The sequence below is a fragment of the Melozone crissalis genome, unplaced genomic scaffold (genome assembly GCF_028551555.1).
Source record: "Melozone crissalis strain CALT ecotype California unplaced genomic scaffold, PUWL_Pcris_2 ptg000012l_1, whole genome shotgun sequence".
In the NCBI taxonomy this organism is placed as follows: domain Eukaryota; kingdom Metazoa; phylum Chordata; class Aves; order Passeriformes; family Passerellidae; genus Melozone; species Melozone crissalis.
This window is the reverse complement of record NW_026535790.1, coordinates 2,932,387-2,949,250: the sequence shown is the minus strand read 5'-3', so window position 1 is coordinate 2,949,250 and position 16,864 is coordinate 2,932,387. Positions and strand designations below refer to the sequence as shown.

The following is a 16,864-nucleotide window of genomic DNA, read 5'->3' as shown; positions in this document are numbered from 1 at the left end:
AAAGGAGAAATAATGGAATAATAACAAAAGCTCCTGACTCTCAGAGAGTCCAAGCCAGCTGACTGTGATTGGCCATTAATTAGAAACAAGTAACATGGACTAATCAAAGATGCACCTGTTGCATTCCACAGCAGCAGATAATCAATGTTTACATTTTGTTCTTGAAGCTTCTCAGCTTCTCAAGAGAAAAAATCCTGAAGAAAGGATTTTTCATAAAGCATGTCTGTGACAGGGTGGTGTGTGGAGCTGGTGCCAGCTGAGGAACCGGTGGAGGTGGTGGCCCAGCTTCCAAGCCCCCAGGTGCTGAGCTGCAGCTGAGTGCCTGCCAGCCTGTCCTCCCCCAGCTCCCAGCAGAGCAACCAGCATTTCCAGTTCTCAGAGGCTCCCCAGAAACCTGGGATTCCTCCCTGATCCTGTGCTGTGCTCTCCCTGCAGCGAACCTACCGAATGCCAAAGGATATCCACGTGGAGCCAGAGAAGTTTGCTGCAGAGCTGATCAACCGTTTGGAGGAGGTGCAGAAGGAACGTGAAGCAGAGGAGAAGTTAGAGGAGCGCCTGAAACGCGTCCGAGCGGTCAGTGATCTCCTCATCTCCCCTGCCAGCCTGGCACTCTGCCTACCCTGTACCACTGGGAGCTTCCAGCTGCTGGGCAAGCAGCTGGGATGGCCAATTCCCTGCTCCACTGCTGGGGGCATCGGTGGCACGGGGCTCCTGGAGGCTCCTGTAGCTTCCACAGTGCTGTTCCCCCATCCATGCAGGGCTCTGTGAGCTGCAGTGCTCCCTCCCTGTGTAAAATCCCAGCCATGGCACAGCAGTGCCCATTTCTGCCATCGCTCAGGGGCGATGGACGTTCTCTATCACTTTCTTTGGTACCCTGGCTCTCCTGAGTTTGTGAGCAATCCCTGGGGACTGTGTAGAGAGGTTCACCCTCTGTGATTCCCTGTTTCCCCCACCAACAGTAACCAGATGATGTTATGCTTGGGGGTGTTTGTGTCTGCTATCAGGCCATTTCTACCACAGCCAAAAGGGTTCTGCCCATCTGTGCCTGGCACACCCTAGAAATTTTGGAAGTGGTCAGGTGTGGCAGTGAACAACTCTCCTGGGCAGAATAAACACACTGACTCCACTGGGATATCTAAGCAGTGGCACTGAGTGCTGAGCCCTGCTGCTGCTGGGGCCCCAGAGCCTGAGGATTTGTTAGATGAACCATGGGAAATGTGCAAGGCCTTTAGCTCCCCAAAAAGCTCCAGGAGGGAGAGAGTGAGGTCCTGGTTATCTGGAATTCCCTGTGTGAGACCCTTGTTGAGCAGTTCACACACCATAGCTTTTCTTCTGAGGCACTGCATGTCATGGGTACCTGCACACCTTGTGATGGGGACAGAGGAGAGATGCCAGAGGACACCATGGTGTTACTGAGCATCACTAGCTCAGTGTAACCTGCTCTGTAACCTGCAGCCCTCCCTTAAAGCAGAGGTGTTGGTGCCTGGCTCAGCTGGCTCTGTGCTTTCAGGGAGGTTCAGCTTCTGGGGCTCCAAGAAAGAACCTTCAGCCCTGTTGGAGTATTTTAAAATGCTCATCTGGTAGCTCTTTGAACAGGAAAAAGCTGTGGGTTGTAGTGTTGGCTTTAAACTGCATCTGCATTTCAAATGCAGAGAACAGAGGAAGGCAGAAGGATCTGTAAGGTCCCATCCCTCTGCAGGTGTTTTCCAGCAAACTCCCTCCACGTCTGCATCCAGCCAGAAAAGGCCAGCCAGGTGCTATTTTGGGATTAGATTCCTGTTCTTCTGGAATTGCACTGTTCTCATGTCTGGTTATTGCTTTCTAGACAAAGGCAGTGTAATCAGCAGCATTTTCTGCTAACACAGTCCTAGAACTCACTTCCTCCTCCTCCTCCTCCCATGGCTCTGTTGCAGCCCCCACCGGCACTAAATTACATTATCCCAGCCCTCTGCCTCCTTGAAGAAGCTGCCAGTAGCAATACCATAAAATCAGCAAATACCTATGTGCCAGAGAATATATTTAAGTCTGTTTAAACACATTTTTGTGTGACTTAATCTATTTTTAAACCCAGGACTCCCACTAATGCTATATATTAAACCTCTTTGCTGTCTCCAGAATGTATTTCATTGACTGGCTGGCATCTGGCATTAGCCATTCAGGAAAAACTCAGAGTAAGCAATTGTAGCTTTTTTAGGTCAGCACTCAAGGTGCAGGAGCTGCTGGTATCAGCAAGAGGGAGAACTGGAATCCTGATAGATCACAGGGCTTTTTTCTGTGACCTGAACACCAGGGCTGCAGGGTAACCTCTTCTCAGGTCTGCATGGCTCACTGCACAGCAGCACAGAGAAAACCAGGAGCATTAGTCACACTGGGCAGTTACCAGCCTAACAGAGAAGCTGGAAATATTTTACAAAAGCCAGGGGAAAGGAATTTTTCTCCCCTCTAACGAGCAGCCTGCAGGTTCCCTTTCAAAGCCTCATCATGCAGTAACATTGAGAGGAGGCATCTGATTGGAAGCCAAATGCCTTTTACTGAAAAGACTGTCAGGTTTTTGCTTTACAAAAAAGCAAATGCTGAATTCACTAATTATTCTGAGAAACGTGGGAGAGGATTAGAGGATGTGCATGTTCCCATATTAGTTTTTGAGACTCTTCAGCCTCGAGTCCATGAATGGAATTTGCTGTCACGTAGATCAGTATTGGATCGTACAGATCACTCTGAGATGAACAAATGGAAAATAAGCCAGGGGGAAGCAAAGCCACCAGTGAGATTCTCAGTATTTGAACATGAAACGTTGCCTGACTGGAGATCATTGGCATGATGATGGAAGGGGCTGTGGTGCTCAGCAGAGCTGTTTTCCCTTCCCAGCAGCAGCAGCCTGATGGGTGGGACCGGGGGGAGGCGGAGGAGGAGGATTCCAGCGAGGAATCGCTGCCTGTGGCTCATCCGAGCAGCTCTCGGCTCCTGGTTCAGAGGGAAGGGCACCCCCAGCCCTGCTGGGAGTAAAAATAGCTCAGCACTCAGCGGAGTTGGAGCTGCAGCTCTGCCCGTGGGAGCTGCTGGAGCCGCTCAGTGACAATAGCGCGTCAACAAAGCACCATCTAGTGGCGATGGCAGCGGGGCTCCGTGCCCGCCCGAGTGCCACCTGGCCGCCCGGGTCACTGCCCGGCTGTGCCAGCATCACTGCTCAGCTGTGCCAGGATCACTGCCAGCCTGTGCCAGCATCACTGCCAGGCTGTGCCAGCCAGCATCACTGCCCAGCTGAGCCAGCATCACTGCCTGGCTGTGCCAACATCACTGCCCAACTGTGCCAGGGTCACTGCCCAGCTATGCCAGGGTCACTGCCCAGCTGTGCCAGCACCACTGCCCAGCTGTGCCAGCACTGTTGCCAGGCTGTGCCAGAGTCACTGTCCAGCTCTGCCCAACTCCCTGCCAAGCTCTTCCCAGCTTCTTGCCAGGCCTTGTCCAGCTCACTGCCAAGCTTTGCCCATTGCCAGGTCTTGCCCAGCTCACTGTCAAGCTATGCCCAAATCTCCACCAGGCTCATTTCCAGGCCTTGCCCAGATCCCCACCAAGCTTTGCCCAGCTCATTGCCAGGCCTTGCCAGCTCACCACAGCGAGGTCCCAGAACACAGCTCCAGAGCCCACACCATTTATGTTGTTTTTCTCACTGCAGCCTGAGCACAGTGAAAAGATTCAGCAGGATTGGTTCCTACAACCTTGACTCAAACTGTTGTCCTGCTCAAGGAAAGACAGCAAGTTGGGATAAGCGCCCCGATTCCTTCATTCACTGCTGTTGTGTCACTGTTGGGGTGTTCCTGCTTGATGGGAGTCAAGCCAGTCCTGGGGGTCCCCATAGACCCACCCCAGGAGCAACTGCTCCTGCCTGTGGTCCTACTTGGGGTCCTGATCTGCTCAGTGACACAGATGAGCTGAGCTAACATGAACTGAGAGAGCCTTTTCTCCCTTTAGCTCATCCTGATTTCAGTCTTGAAGCAAAAGTCCACATTACCTGCAAAATGGAGTTCTGGGCAGCCAGAGGATTTCCCAAATCCCAGGCACCCATTTGGGTGGACCAGCCTAGGTTCTCACTCTCATGCCATCCTGCTCAGGTGTGACAGCACTGCCAGAGCTCTGGGCTGAGCTGAAAGGACATGCTGCCATTCCTCAGGGATCTGTGCCAGGGTCAGCTCCTGCCCTGCACATCAGTGATGTTTAAACCTGGGAGGTACCAGCTCCTAAAGCCTCCCAAGTGCTGAGGAGGTGTCACTGGGTATCACAAAGTGCTAATAAATGCTCTCCTCAGTGGCAGGGATGTAATCAGCACATCCCTCACCATGCCTTGTCCCTGAGCTGAGTGCCCAGGGCTGCTGGCTGGCAAGCTGTGGCCTGTGGCTGTAGATGAAAGGTGCCTCTGAAGCTCCTCAGAGTGATCTGTAAGTGCTGTGTCCCCTCCAGACACCAGCATCGTGTCACACCCCCAGGCTTACAAAGCCTGGCATTGTCCCTGCTTCAGGCCTGAGCCCCCAGGTGTGACACTGGGAGGAAGCCTGTTATTTGCTTTCTTGCTGTGTGGTTGGCAGCTGAGACTTTGAAGCTGGTTAGCAAGTGCTGGGTGATGGCATCTGACAGGCAGAGCTGATGGGAGTCAGTGTTTTCCTGTAGATGCATTTATCTGGCAGGGCAGAGATACCCTGGCTGCAGCTGATTTCTTTACTGGGCCAAAGGAGGAAAAGAGCAGGATTAAAGGACTGACTGGAATCCTGCTTATGTAATTAAAACAAATACGAATCCTGACTTCCAATAGAGAAACTTCATAAATACCTGAGTTTGTGTTGGAGTGTGAAGTAGTCCGTCAGCATCAAAACTGTGGCTGTCAGCACGGAGGAGTTTAATTCTTCCTGGCAAGGACTTAAGAGTCACTAGCAGCATGTCCCAGACCAGTGTGAGCTGCGGGAACAAGCAGTTAGTTCCAACCCATTTCTTTATCTGCACCAAGTGTTTCACTCCAGCCTTAGCATGCCCGGGAGAAATCAATGTTTGATTTCCAAAACCATTCATGCAGCTGTCGACCTTCACTTGCTCCCTCCTGTTACAAGCCTTGTCTTGGCTTTGCCTTGTGAAACAGTCATTTGGGTGAGAAAACCCCCCTGGTCTCACCTGACTCAGAACTGATTTGCTGCATATCCTGTAGCTGTGGGCTTTATCTGATGGGCTTTGAAGCAGTGCCTCACCAAAGGCACGTAGGAAGCTGGAGGTGCTCTGTGGTAAGTTTTGTTTCTGCTGCTGGTGGTTGCAGAACCACCTTCAGGGGACTTGGAGTAAAGCTGTGCCTGCTCCAGTTGAGTTGTTATCTTTGTCAGCTGTGTTTGTAAGGCTGGTTGTGATGTGTGGGCTGCCTGGCACAGCTCCTTGGGTGGTGTGTGGAGAACATTGCTAATGGGGACTCCAGCAGCAGATACAGAGACCTGAGCTGCTCTGCTCAGTGGCACCCAGACTGCACAGGCTTGGCTTGAGCATGCTGTCAGTCCGGGACATCCAGAGGGATGGTGGATCTCCATCATCTTAAAGGTTTTCAAGATCTGACTGGACTAAAGCAGGCCTGGCCTAAGGTTAGCAGTAGTGGGAAGAAGAGGTGGGGCTAGGGGCCCCTTCCACCACTCTGCTGTCATTCTCTAAGTGTCCCTGTGTTTCTTGCAGGAAGAAGAAGGTGAGGATGCAGATATCTCTTCTGGTCCCTCAGTCATGAGCCACAAGATGCCTTCTGCCCAAGCCTTCCATCACTTTGCTCCTCGTTATGCTGAGATGGGCTGTGCTGGGATGCAGATGAGAGATGCCCATGAGGAGAACCCCGAGAGCATCCTGGATGAGCACGTGCAGCGTGTGATGAAAACCCCAGGCTGCCAATCTCCAGGACCTGGCCGTCACTCTCCCAAGCCACGGTCCCCAGAAAGTGGCCACTTAGGAAAGCTGCCAGGGACTCTGGGAACAATTCCTCCAGGGCATGGCAAGCACGCTACAAAATCAGGAATGAAACTGGATGCAGCTAACTTATACCACCATAAACATGTCTACCACCACATCCACCACCACAGCATGATGAAACCAAAAGAGCAGATCGAGGCTGAGGCCACGCAGCGAGTGCAGAACAGCTTTGCTTGGAATGTAGATTCTCATAACTATGCAACAAAGTCACGAAACTACAGTGAAAACTTGGGCATGGCCCCTGTCCCCATGGACTCTTTAGGCTACAGGTGAGTCAAGGAACACCCAGTGGGATTCCCAAAGCCATGACTTCTGTAGGAAGCTCTTCCATGAACAGGCTGTAGCATGTCAGGGAAACAGCAGTTCAGCCTTTTCCTGTGGGAGCTTATGCTGGGATGTCATTTGAGGGCTCTTCCTCTTCAGAAATGGATATGCCCTGATAACCTTTATAGAGTCCTTTTTATCTCTGATCTGGTACTGAAAGACACTCTCTAACCAGGATTTTTATTGACCTTGGTTCTAAAATAGATTTTCTGCTACTTAAAGCAGTGGAGATGCTTAGAAATTGCAGCTGCTGGTCTGCTTCTCCATTCACCTGGAGTTGGGTGTTAGGGCTGTATGTCGAGGTCTGGGTAATAGAAACAGCTCTCTTAAGGTGTTTATGAGAGGACAAAAATCCCTACCTTATTTGTTGCAAGGCTGGACCCATTCAGAAGGGCTCCTTTCTCTTCCTGACAAAGCAGTGGGCACTGCAGTGCTGCCCTTGCAGCGAGTCCCAAGGGGATGTTCTCCAGGGTAGGGCACCCTCTGCCCAGAAAAGCCATTTGGCTGCATTGCCTTGGCCATTTGAATTCCTCCATCCCTTCCATGCTGCAGGCAGAGGGGGGAGCTCCTTTTCTCTGGCAGGTTTTGCAGGGTGACTGCAAAGGTGGGAGTGCAGCTCAGGGCTGCCCACGGTGAGGGATGGGGATGGAGCAGCCACAGGGGAAGGCTGTGCTCACCCTGAGGGTGTCTGGCTCCCCAGGGCTGAGGCTTTGGGATGTGTCTTTGCAGTGTACCAGGGGTGGGACAGTTAGTGAAGCAGGTTTTCTGGGTCTGCAGCAGTCAGGATCAGCTTTCTGGGGTGGCAGGAGGGAGGCAGCGTGCAGAGCAGCCAAAGCAAACTGCTCTTCCGGAGGGAGAGGCACTTAAATTCACCATGTCTGTATGGGGAAAGGGTTGTTGCTTCACCAGAGATGAGCTTGGCCATGCTGGGCCAACCCAAAGCCCCATCTAGACACAAGATTTCCTTCTAGCAGCAGCTACAGCATATATTTAATGAGATTTTTAAAGGACACACTCAGAGCTGTCCTTCCTCTGGCACAAATTCCCAGTTCCTGGCAGTCCCTGAATTAGAAGCTTCACAAGACAAGGATTTGCATCCAAATGGTCTTGTTTGGCAGCCAGCAGTCTCTTGTGGTGGCTTCTCTCGCTCTTTGTTGAACCCAGCTGGTGTTCTGTTCCCCCAGCCCCGCATGACTGTGTCTGTGGGTCAATGACAACCTGCAGAAAAGAGCATTATTTTGTTTGCACTGAACCTGATGCTGTGGAGTTGCATTTGATACCCAGTAGTCCTCATGTTGGGAGAAGCAGAGACATTGTCAGCTTGCCCTGCCTTTGTAGATCTGCAGCAATTCCTCCCCAGGCTTTTTCAAAAAAAATCAGCAAAGTTATCCAAGGGACTGCTGCTCCTCTGTGGTGCTCAGGTTGTTTTTCCTGTGTTTTTAGTGACCATGCAGGAGTGAGGTCCTGTGCAGTAAAGCAAGAGGATGATTAGGACAGTGGGAATCTCATGGAATGACAGCCAGCACAGAGGAATCCTGCATGGCCTCCTGAGCATGGGGCAGCTTGGCTGGGCACGTGGCTGTGTGTGCCATGGTGTTCCTGCAGGAGCCTCTGCTGCAGCCACAGGGGTAGCCAGAGTGTTGGCTTTCCTGGCTTCCCTCTGCCTGGGGTGGTTGAGGTGGCTGGGCTTGTGATCTTCCACCATGAGGTGAAGCCTCGTTCAGTTGAGGGTGAGAAGCAAACTCTGGGCATGGCAAGTCAGAGGTTGGGGTATCAGTGAACCTGGGGGTGATAGGAAGGACGCAGGTTTCAAGCAGTGGTCAGGCAGGGAGAGACAGACAATGGACAACCTCCTGCTCTGAGCAAAGAGCTGGGGGTTTAACACAGCCCTTCTCTTGGCAGGACACCAGAAGAGAACCTTCCTCTCCCCACAGGTTGTTGGGCAGAGAAGTTGCTGTGCCCAGGTCTAGGCAGTCTTACTCTTAGCCTGAACTGTGGTATGGGTGGTTTGAGCTTTGGTAGAGCTGTGGAGCATGTCTGGAGATAGATGTGTCCATGTCTGGAGACAGATGTGTCCATGTCTGGAGATAGATGTGTCCATCCTCTGCCCCTCTGGTGGTTGGCATAAGCAAAGCACTAATGTCCCAAGCTTTGTTCTTGCAGTGGGAAAGCAAGTCTGCTCTCAAAAAGGAATGTTAAGAAGACCGATTCAGGGAAAAGTGATGGTGCCAACTATGAGATGCCAGGATCTCCTGAAGATGTGGAGAAAAACCAGAAGATCCTTCAGTGGATCATAGAAGGAGAGAAGGAGATCAGCAGGCATAAGAAAACAAACCATGGGTAAGGGCTGGCAGAACAAGGGATAACAACACTCTTGTATGGCATCCCCTGCACAAGGGAGATGGGTCAGCAGGCTGCCTTCCTCCAGACATCTTGGGAAGGCAAGAATCCACCACACAAGGGTTTAGACCCTTGGGAGACCGAGGATTACTCAGGGGCTGTTGTTTCTGAAGGATAACTCATGGCCATGGCAGGAGGTTGCAGCTCCAGGTAGCTGTGGTTCCAAGGTGGATAACATGGCACATGGTAGGCAGGGGAGGGCATCCTGTGGGAAAATGCCACAAAAGATGGAGCTGCCTTTTCCTGAGTTCATTTTATGTATGGGATTGATGGGAGCCCTCACATTTACCTGTGGGGTTTGTTTCAGGGTTGGTCTCAGGACTTGCTCAAAATCTCCTTTAGACTTTGGTGTCGCACCCTTGAACGCAGTGCTGTGAGGAGCTTCCCAGTGGTGCCTGTATCCAGCAGCAGGTCCATCTGGGAGTGTCTGTGTGTCTGTGCAGAGCATGTGAGTGCTCCATGTGAACCCTTGGTGTTTGTGTGCAGCTCTTCAGGTGCTAAGAAGCAGCTGTCCCACGAGCTGGTGCGGCCCCTGTCCATCGAGCGGCCGGTGACCGTGCACCCCTGGGTCAGCGCCCAGCTCCGCAACGTCGTCCAGCCCTCCCACCCCTTCATCCAGGACCCCACCATGCCACCCAACCCGGCCCCCAACCCTCTCACCCAGCTGGAGGAAGCTCGCAGGAGGTTGGAAGAGGAGGAGAAAAGGGCTGGAAAGCTCCCCCTTAAGCAAAGGTAGGATGATACGGTGTGATTCTGTGTGGGAGGGCTGGGAGAGACTGCTCTGAGGGATGGCCATGGCCTCGCTCTGAGGGATGGCCATGGCCTCTGCTCTGGTCTGCAGCATACAGAGAGGTCAGAGAAGCCTTCCTCTGTCCTTCTGACATGGTGCAAGTGGCAAAACCCACCTTGAGGCCATGGCTTGTGATCTGTGGCTGGATGGGAAGGGGCTGGCAGAGGGAGCACATCTAGAAGGGGCATGGCTGGGACAGCTCTCTGCCCTGGTGCTCGCTGGCTCTCCACTCATTCACAGTCACACAATGACTTCAGAGCTTGCTACAGGAGCAGAATTCATCAGGATGCAGCAGAATTAAGTGCAGAAGACAAATCTGTCTGTGCTCTTTATCTCCATCTCACACAAGCTTCCAGCAAAGGCTGCTGGTGGCCTCTGGATGAGAGCTCTGTGCTCTGACTCTGCATGACCATATCCAAGTCACTGCATCTTCCTGTGACTCAGCTTAATGGCCATTGCAGAGCTCATTTCCCTGCTCTGTCTTATCTTTCAGGAGACATTTGCAAGGCACATGGAGCTCTCTGGTGAAAAGCGTTTTGGAAGTGCTAGATAATTACTGTTAACAGCTAAAAGCACTTTGTCCATTAAAAACCTTTCACAGCTCTCCAGCTGTCCTCTGAAAACTTGACACTTTGTGGTCTGACTGGTAGAAACACAAATGTAATTTAGAAAAGAAGCTCTTAATTGACAGGCTCCAGTTATTTTTGCTTGCAGTGACCACGTAGCAGATTTCTGTGTATTCATGTCAGAGCATTGATTGAAGGCCAGGTAATTAGAGGGCTTTCCCAAGCCAGGTTAAGCCAAGTTTATGTGATCTACCTTTGGCGTGTGTAATTGGATGGGGTTTATTAGTAGAGTCATTTATAGTTGTACTAAATTCATGCACCTTCCCCAGAAATGCCTGTCCACACTTTGAAAAGAGCAGCCTGGGCTATGCAGTTAATATTTTGACACTAAGTTGGCCTGTATTATAGGAGTGGCTTACAGAGGGAGCCCATGGTGTGTGGTAAATGCCAGGCATGCCAGCAGCAGGATGGGCTGAGCAGTCCCAGTGCTGGGCTGCTCTGATTCCAGTGCCTCTCCATGAGGCCTGGCTCTGCCCCCAGTGATGCACTGATCCCCCAGCCCTGCCCCAGGCCTGGAAAACCAGAGTGACATTCACCAGTGGGAAGCTGCTTATGAAAAGTAAATGTGTCTGTGTCCAGTAGCAGGCAAAAATGGATGCAGTGGTCCCCAGGGAGCCAAAGATTTCTGGATGTTGATATCTCTCTGCTGGATTTTGGTAGGATTGGCTGCTGCAGCTGCAGCACATCTGAGCTGGCAGTTTTTAGAAAGCTCCTGCTCTGGTTAGCCCAGGAGCCCACCTTGAAATAGATCTCACAGCTCAGTGAGAACAAAGTTGAAACTCCCATGAAAACACCATTTATTCCAGTCAGGAGCTTTGGAGAGCTCTGGGGAATTGGAGCCAGTGTCCCAGGTTTGTCAATAGCCTTGGGGAAGCACAGAGAGGTGGAGGTGAGCCCAGAGGTGTCCTTGAGGCTCCAGCTGAGCTGGCTGTGGGTGGAGAGCACACAGTGCCAGCTTTCTGCAGCCAGACTGGCCTTGCCAGCATGGTTCTCCAGCTCTGCAGCCACTCCCTCTAGCACAGCCCTCCCAGCAGTGGCCTTCCCCCAAACTGCCCCTGGCAGCAGCCCTGCTGCCACCCCAGCACTGCCCCACTGAAAATCAGTGAGGCACCTGTAGTCACTGTGCTGGCAATTGGAAATATCCTTCCAGAAAAAGCATTTCTTTCCCTATTTCACCCTGATCTCTGAGATAGCAACCTGGCTGCTGCTGGCAAGCCATTCAGGATTGACCATCCAGTGCTAATGACCTGCAGATCCAGCAGCACACCAGTGCCCAGCATTGGTGTACCAGTGACCAGCAGGTTGTTCCATGGACAGACAGGTTTTGAGCCATTTCCTGTAGCTCAGTCTCTCATTTCACAGCTGGATTGTAGTAATCAATACCAGCTCCTCAGAGAAGGGATTTTTTTGCAAGCGAGGAGAACCTTTAGCATGAATTGGAATTAATTGTGTTGGCCCAGGATTGGAAGAGGAGCAGAACTGGTGGTTGGTAACATCTGCTGGGTGCATTTTGGGCTTTCCAGAGCTCTCCAGCCCCAGGGTTGAGTTGGAGCCAGCTGAACACCTTTGCATCACAGCAAGCTTGGATTGGTGCTGCAAACCAGACCAGACAGGGTTCCCTGTCCCAGCCCTGGTGGGATGCACTGCTTGGGTCAGGACTGGGATGCAGATGCAGTGAGGGGGATGAGTGCTGCTGTTTCCCTGCTGGATGGTGTTTTGTGCTTGTGACAAACACAGCAGTGGGAGGTGATCTCAGAAGGGGCAGGGTGTGGTACCTGGCAGTGTTTCTGGGTCACACTGACACCCAGGAGATGGGTGCAGGTGGCAGATTTAATGAGGCAGGGCTCAGAGTCGCTCTGATGGCCTTTATATGCAAGCCAAAGTCTCAGGAGATCTCTTGGCAATGACGAAAGTGGAGACAGTTGTGTTGTTTCATTCTCCTTAGGGGAGCTCTTGGAAAATTACATTGTCAGTGGATGTACAATGTAATCACTGTGTCAGTGATTCCATATTCATTAGCTCTGCTTCAGCCTGCCACAGCTCCATGGCTGCAGTTTGGGGTGTGTGTGAGTTCTGCTGATGGAATTAAAGCAACAGGAAAATCATCTTTTGGTACATTGGTGATAAAAGGAAGACTGGGGAAATGTGGGCCCTGTCTGGGAGGAAATGGGAAAGCTGCTTACCTGGGGCATGCACAGGGCTGAGCTACTCAATGGCTTTGAGTGCTCCAACCACAGCACCTGAGGCACAGACAAGGGCAGGGACTGGGAGAAAAGAGCCACCCACAGTAGGAGAGGATGATGTTTGAGAACATCTAAAGAGCCTGAAGGTGCACAAGTCCATGGGACCTGATGAAATCCACCCACAGGGCCTGACGGCACTGGTGGATGAAGTGTCTGAGCCGCTGTCCATCATATTTGAGAAGTCATGGCAGTCTGTACAAGTTTCCACTGAGTGGAAAAGGGAAAGCATAGCCCCCATTTTCAAAAAGGGGAAGAAGGAAGGCTTAGGGAGCTAAAGGCTGGTCAGTCTCCCTTCTTTGTCTGTCAAGATCATGTTTGGGCATTGCTTCAGGCGTCATTTTCAGCGCACATCTCACTGGAGTCAGGCTGAGTATGTTCAGGAATGGCCTCCCAGGTGTGAAGTGCCCAGCAGGGGGAAGGACAATTCCAGCCACTGGCACAGTCCCCTCTTGCTTCTGGGAGAGCTCAGGGATGTTCTGTCCTCTCCATCTCCCCAGGCAAGGGAGAGCAGCAGCCCTGAGGAAGCAGCTCTGCTCCTGCTCCAGGCTCATCACCTTGTCCCCATGTCCCCAGGCACACAGCAGCCCTCTCTTAGTCATGACTTGTCTCTACCAGGATTAAGAGAAGCTTAGGGACTTTGAGGTTTTCCAAACCCCTTCAATTAACTTCGGGCTCACAAGATTCACTGAATTTGCCTGAATTTATGACCCATTTTCCCTTTAAATGGCTTATATTTTTTTTTCCAAGGATGACTCAATTCCTTAATGTTTTTCTAGCTAAAGGGCATCCTGTATTTTGATACAGGGATGGGAGAGGCTCGGGGAGCTCTGCTGGCAGCAGGAGCAGACCCTTCCCTCTCAGGGTGCTGCATCTCCTCCAAAGCTCTCCCAGGCAGAGCAGGCACCCGGAAGATTGTTCAGCTGAACTTTAGACCTCTCATGCCTGTAGGAAGAGGTGGAAAGGCTGTGTCTGGTGCTGGTTTGCAGTGCCAGTGTTTATGTGGGCACACCATGAAAAGGTGCTCTGCCCGCCAGCCACTGTTTAAAGGTTAAGGTCAGAGTCATTTCCAAAACTGCGATTACCTCATGTGCTTGGCAGATTCGATGGTTTTTACAGCAACTTTCCAGTCATGTATATACAAAATCATCTTTTTTTATCCAGTGTGCTTTTAAAATATTTTTTTTTAAAGCTGCCAAATGTGTTTTATGTGACTTTGAAAGGGAAGGCTGCCTCTGGCTCAGACCACGCATGCCAAGGTACCAATTTGTGTAGGCTGCTCCAATGTTTGTGCAGCGCTTTCAGCACCCCAGATGAAAGGCTCTGAGAAGGGCAAAGTACCCTGAGCTGAATTATTGTTGCTTTTGTCTGTCTCTGAAAATGGAGTGAGGGCTGGGCTGACAGTTTCAGTCTAGTGATGGCACCACAAAGCTGAACCTGGTGTGTGGGCTGGAAGCAAAGACCAGACCAGCATTTTGAGAGCTGGGAAAACACAGGAGGTGCAAAGTCACTGAGGTTTTGGGGATGGCAGCTGCCTTGGCACAGGGCAGGCAGCAGAGTCTCCAGGACATGCCATGCTGGGACCTCCATCCCCTCAGACCTCCAGGTACCCTGGGAGAGGTGCCCAGGGGAGCTGTGGGGTGCAGGAACATCCTGCCTGCAGATGTGGGCCACTGGAAAGTCCTGCTGGGCTGTTCTGGCCATGGTGACAATAATCCCAAGCAGTCTGGGCACTGTCTGCATGGCCATGCCCCGTGGGATGGTGGGCACCAGGTGCATGGTGAGATGGTGATGGAGATGATGGTGACCCAGCTCTGCTGCCTTGGCCTGGGCTGCTCTGCCAGTGATCCCCAAACCATGCTGTGAGGGGAGCTGTACCCTCCCAAAGCCTGGAGACAGCACCAGGGGGCTGAGTTAGAATGTGTACCCTCCTTGTAACTGTGTCCTGGCCTCGTTCAGCCTTTCCAAGTGCTCCTTGACCAATCTGGGTGTGTGTCTGTGTGCCCAAAGAGCTGCTGGTGGGAGCAGGACTGCCCTGCATTCCTGACCTGCTCCTTCACCCAGCAGCCCTGAGCCCTGCCAGGTGTCCAGCAGGATGGCTGTGAGCCCCTGGCTGGCCCTGAGCAGGTCCCTGTGTGTGTTCCCAGCAGGTTGAAGCCCCAGAAGAGGCCGGGCAGCGGCGCGGCGCAGCCCTGCGAGAACATCGTGGTGGCCTATTACTTCTGTGGGGAGCCCATCCCCTACCGCACGCTGGTCAAGGGCCGCGTGGTCACCCTGGGACAGTTCAAGGAGCTGCTGACCAAGAAAGGGAACTACAGGTAAGGGCTGCTCCCAGCCTGCCAGCAGCTGTTGGTGACCCCTGGCAAATGCCACTGCCAGGACACAGCAGTGTTGTCCCCACAAAGGGGAGGGTGGGTCAGGAGGGCTTCCTCAGGGCATGCTGTGCTGGGGATGTGGCTGGTGAGCAGGGGAGAGGCAGGTTGGGTTTTGTAGCAGAAATGTCCTGCATCAAGGTTTGCACCTACAGCAGGAGCTGCTGAGCTGCCCTGCGGGTTCCTGGGCAGGTGCAGTCAGTGCTCAGTGATGCTCTGGGGACCCTCTAAATTCATCGCTGGTTTTGCTCCTCTCAGAGTTCCCTTTGGTGAGGACAGGGAGGTTGGGTCCTGCCAGGGTCCTAAAGCCATCAGACGTGGGGTATGGAGCTCTCCAAGTTCCCGCTTCCAAGTAGAAGCTGCCATGGGAAATCCTGCCTAGAAATGCTCCACCAGCACAGGTGCCTCGGCCACTGCTTTTGGGAGAGCCATGAATGGGCTTGGATTCAGGGCTGGAGCTCCTGATCCATGCTGACCATGGATCCTGACCACTTTCTGTGGTCACTGTTGAGGGCAGGGCAGGAGTGTGGCCTCAGTGCCAATGGGGGAGTGGCTTCCTGTGCTCCACAAGCTCAGAGCCATGGAGGGGCTGTACCCAGGCTTGGGGATCATGGTGCCCTATGACCATTCATCTGCATTTTTTTCCCTCTCCCCCTTCCCCATTTCTGTTTGTTTCAGGTATTACTTTAAGAAAGTGAGCGATGAGTTCGACTGTGGTGTGGTCTTCGAGGAGGTGCGGGAGGATGACACCATCCTGCCCATCTTTGAAGAGAAGATCATTGGGAAGGTGGAGAAGATTGATTAGGCTCCAGGGCAGTGAGGACAGGACTGTGAAGGACTCTGGGACCGGAGGAGAAGGCCTGGGGCAGAGCTGCCACCACGGGCACCAGGCGAGCCCAGGGCAGAGGGCGGCAGCTCTGCCTTCAGCACGGATCTGGGCCAGCTCCAGGATGGCAGCGGATGCCCTTCCACCCCACAAACCTGCCAGTGGGAGCCTGGGCTCCCTCTCCATACCGAATATAAGTGTAATGTAGCATTGTACAGTGCATTAGAAAGTGTAATATGACCTTGTTTACTAAAGCTGCATATTTTTGATATATTGTAATAAAAGGAAAATATTTCCAATGTCACAGTGCTCTTATGTAAATGTAAAACATACAGGTACTGCAGAACTCACCCAAAGTGTACAGCCACCCATCAGACTCGGCTGCTCCATGCTTTCCTGGCACCCTGCCCTGCTCTCCCGGCATGGATGGCTCTGGAGCACCAGGGGGTAGAGCTGCCCTCACCCCACCAGTGTGGAAGGGGTGACCCCACTCCAAAGGGGCTGTGAAGATCATTGAGCCATTTGGAAGGAGTCACCTGTGGCCCCCGCGGCAGGCTCAGCTGCTGGACGTGGTAGGATGGGTCTTGTTTTCTCCTCCTGAGCTTCCTTGCAGCCGAGTAAATCCCCAGGGGATAGAAGGGTCAGTGCCTGTTTGGTCTGGGGGTTTCCCACAGAGGCAGGGTGGCAGGCTGGGTGCTGGCATCCCACAGCTTGCACACTCCTGTGTGTCCCCTGTGTCCCCATGGAGAAGGGATTGCATCTCTGGCTCCTGTGTGCCTGGTGCAGACGTGCCCAGACCCTTGGGCCAAGCTCTGGCTTTAGGCAGGGCTCTCTTTAGGAGAGCCATAATGGGGAAGACAAAATACATCTTTTTATGAGTCCTGCATCTTTTGTCAGCTTGTGTGTCCCAGGGGAGGCAGCAGGAGGGCACTGCACCAGGGGGTGGTTGATGCCAGTTCCCAGCCCTGGGAAGCCTCCTGGGGTTACTCAGCTGCAAGGAAGCTGGGGCTGTGCTGGTGCTCCCCAGCCTGTCCTCGCCCAGCCCAGGCCCTGCTCTGTGCCAGCTCCTATAGGGAGCCCTTGCCCACCCACCCAGGGGTTGCCCCAAAGCCTGGGGGCGCAGGGTGGCACTGCCCTGCTCAGAGCCCAGCCCCAGCAGTGTGGCACTGCCAGGAGCCCAGGGCACCGTGCCAGGATGGGCTGTGCCTGTTGTACACCTCACCGAGTGCCTTTAAACACGGGCTGGACTTGCCTAAAGCACTGGGTGAAGTCCAGCAAAATCTGCAAATGTTTTCAGCCCG

The 16,864-nt window shown here is 52.8% G+C and overlaps 1 protein-coding gene across 3 annotated transcripts in view; it reads left to right on the top strand.

The window, feature by feature from the left end:
• AXIN1 (axin 1) overlaps positions 1-16,213 on the top strand; it is a 77,536-nt gene extending 61,323 nt beyond the window's left edge. For 2 of the 3 annotated variants that reach the window (XM_054271141.1, XM_054271140.1), the window contains exons 5-10: positions 436-573; positions 5,701-6,254; positions 8,473-8,649; positions 9,196-9,441; positions 14,513-14,683; positions 15,416-16,213. In XM_054271141.1, coding sequence (XP_054127116.1) covers positions 436-573; positions 5,701-6,254; positions 8,473-8,649; positions 9,196-9,441; positions 14,513-14,683; positions 15,416-15,542 — 1,413 coding nt within the window. In that variant the 3' untranslated portion in view covers positions 15,543-16,213. The remainder of the gene's footprint in view (positions 1-435; positions 574-5,700; positions 6,255-8,472; positions 8,650-9,195; positions 9,442-14,512; positions 14,684-15,415) is intronic. The other variant, XM_054271143.1, reaches the window with a different exon arrangement.
• Positions 16,214-16,864: the final 651 nt, after the last annotated feature.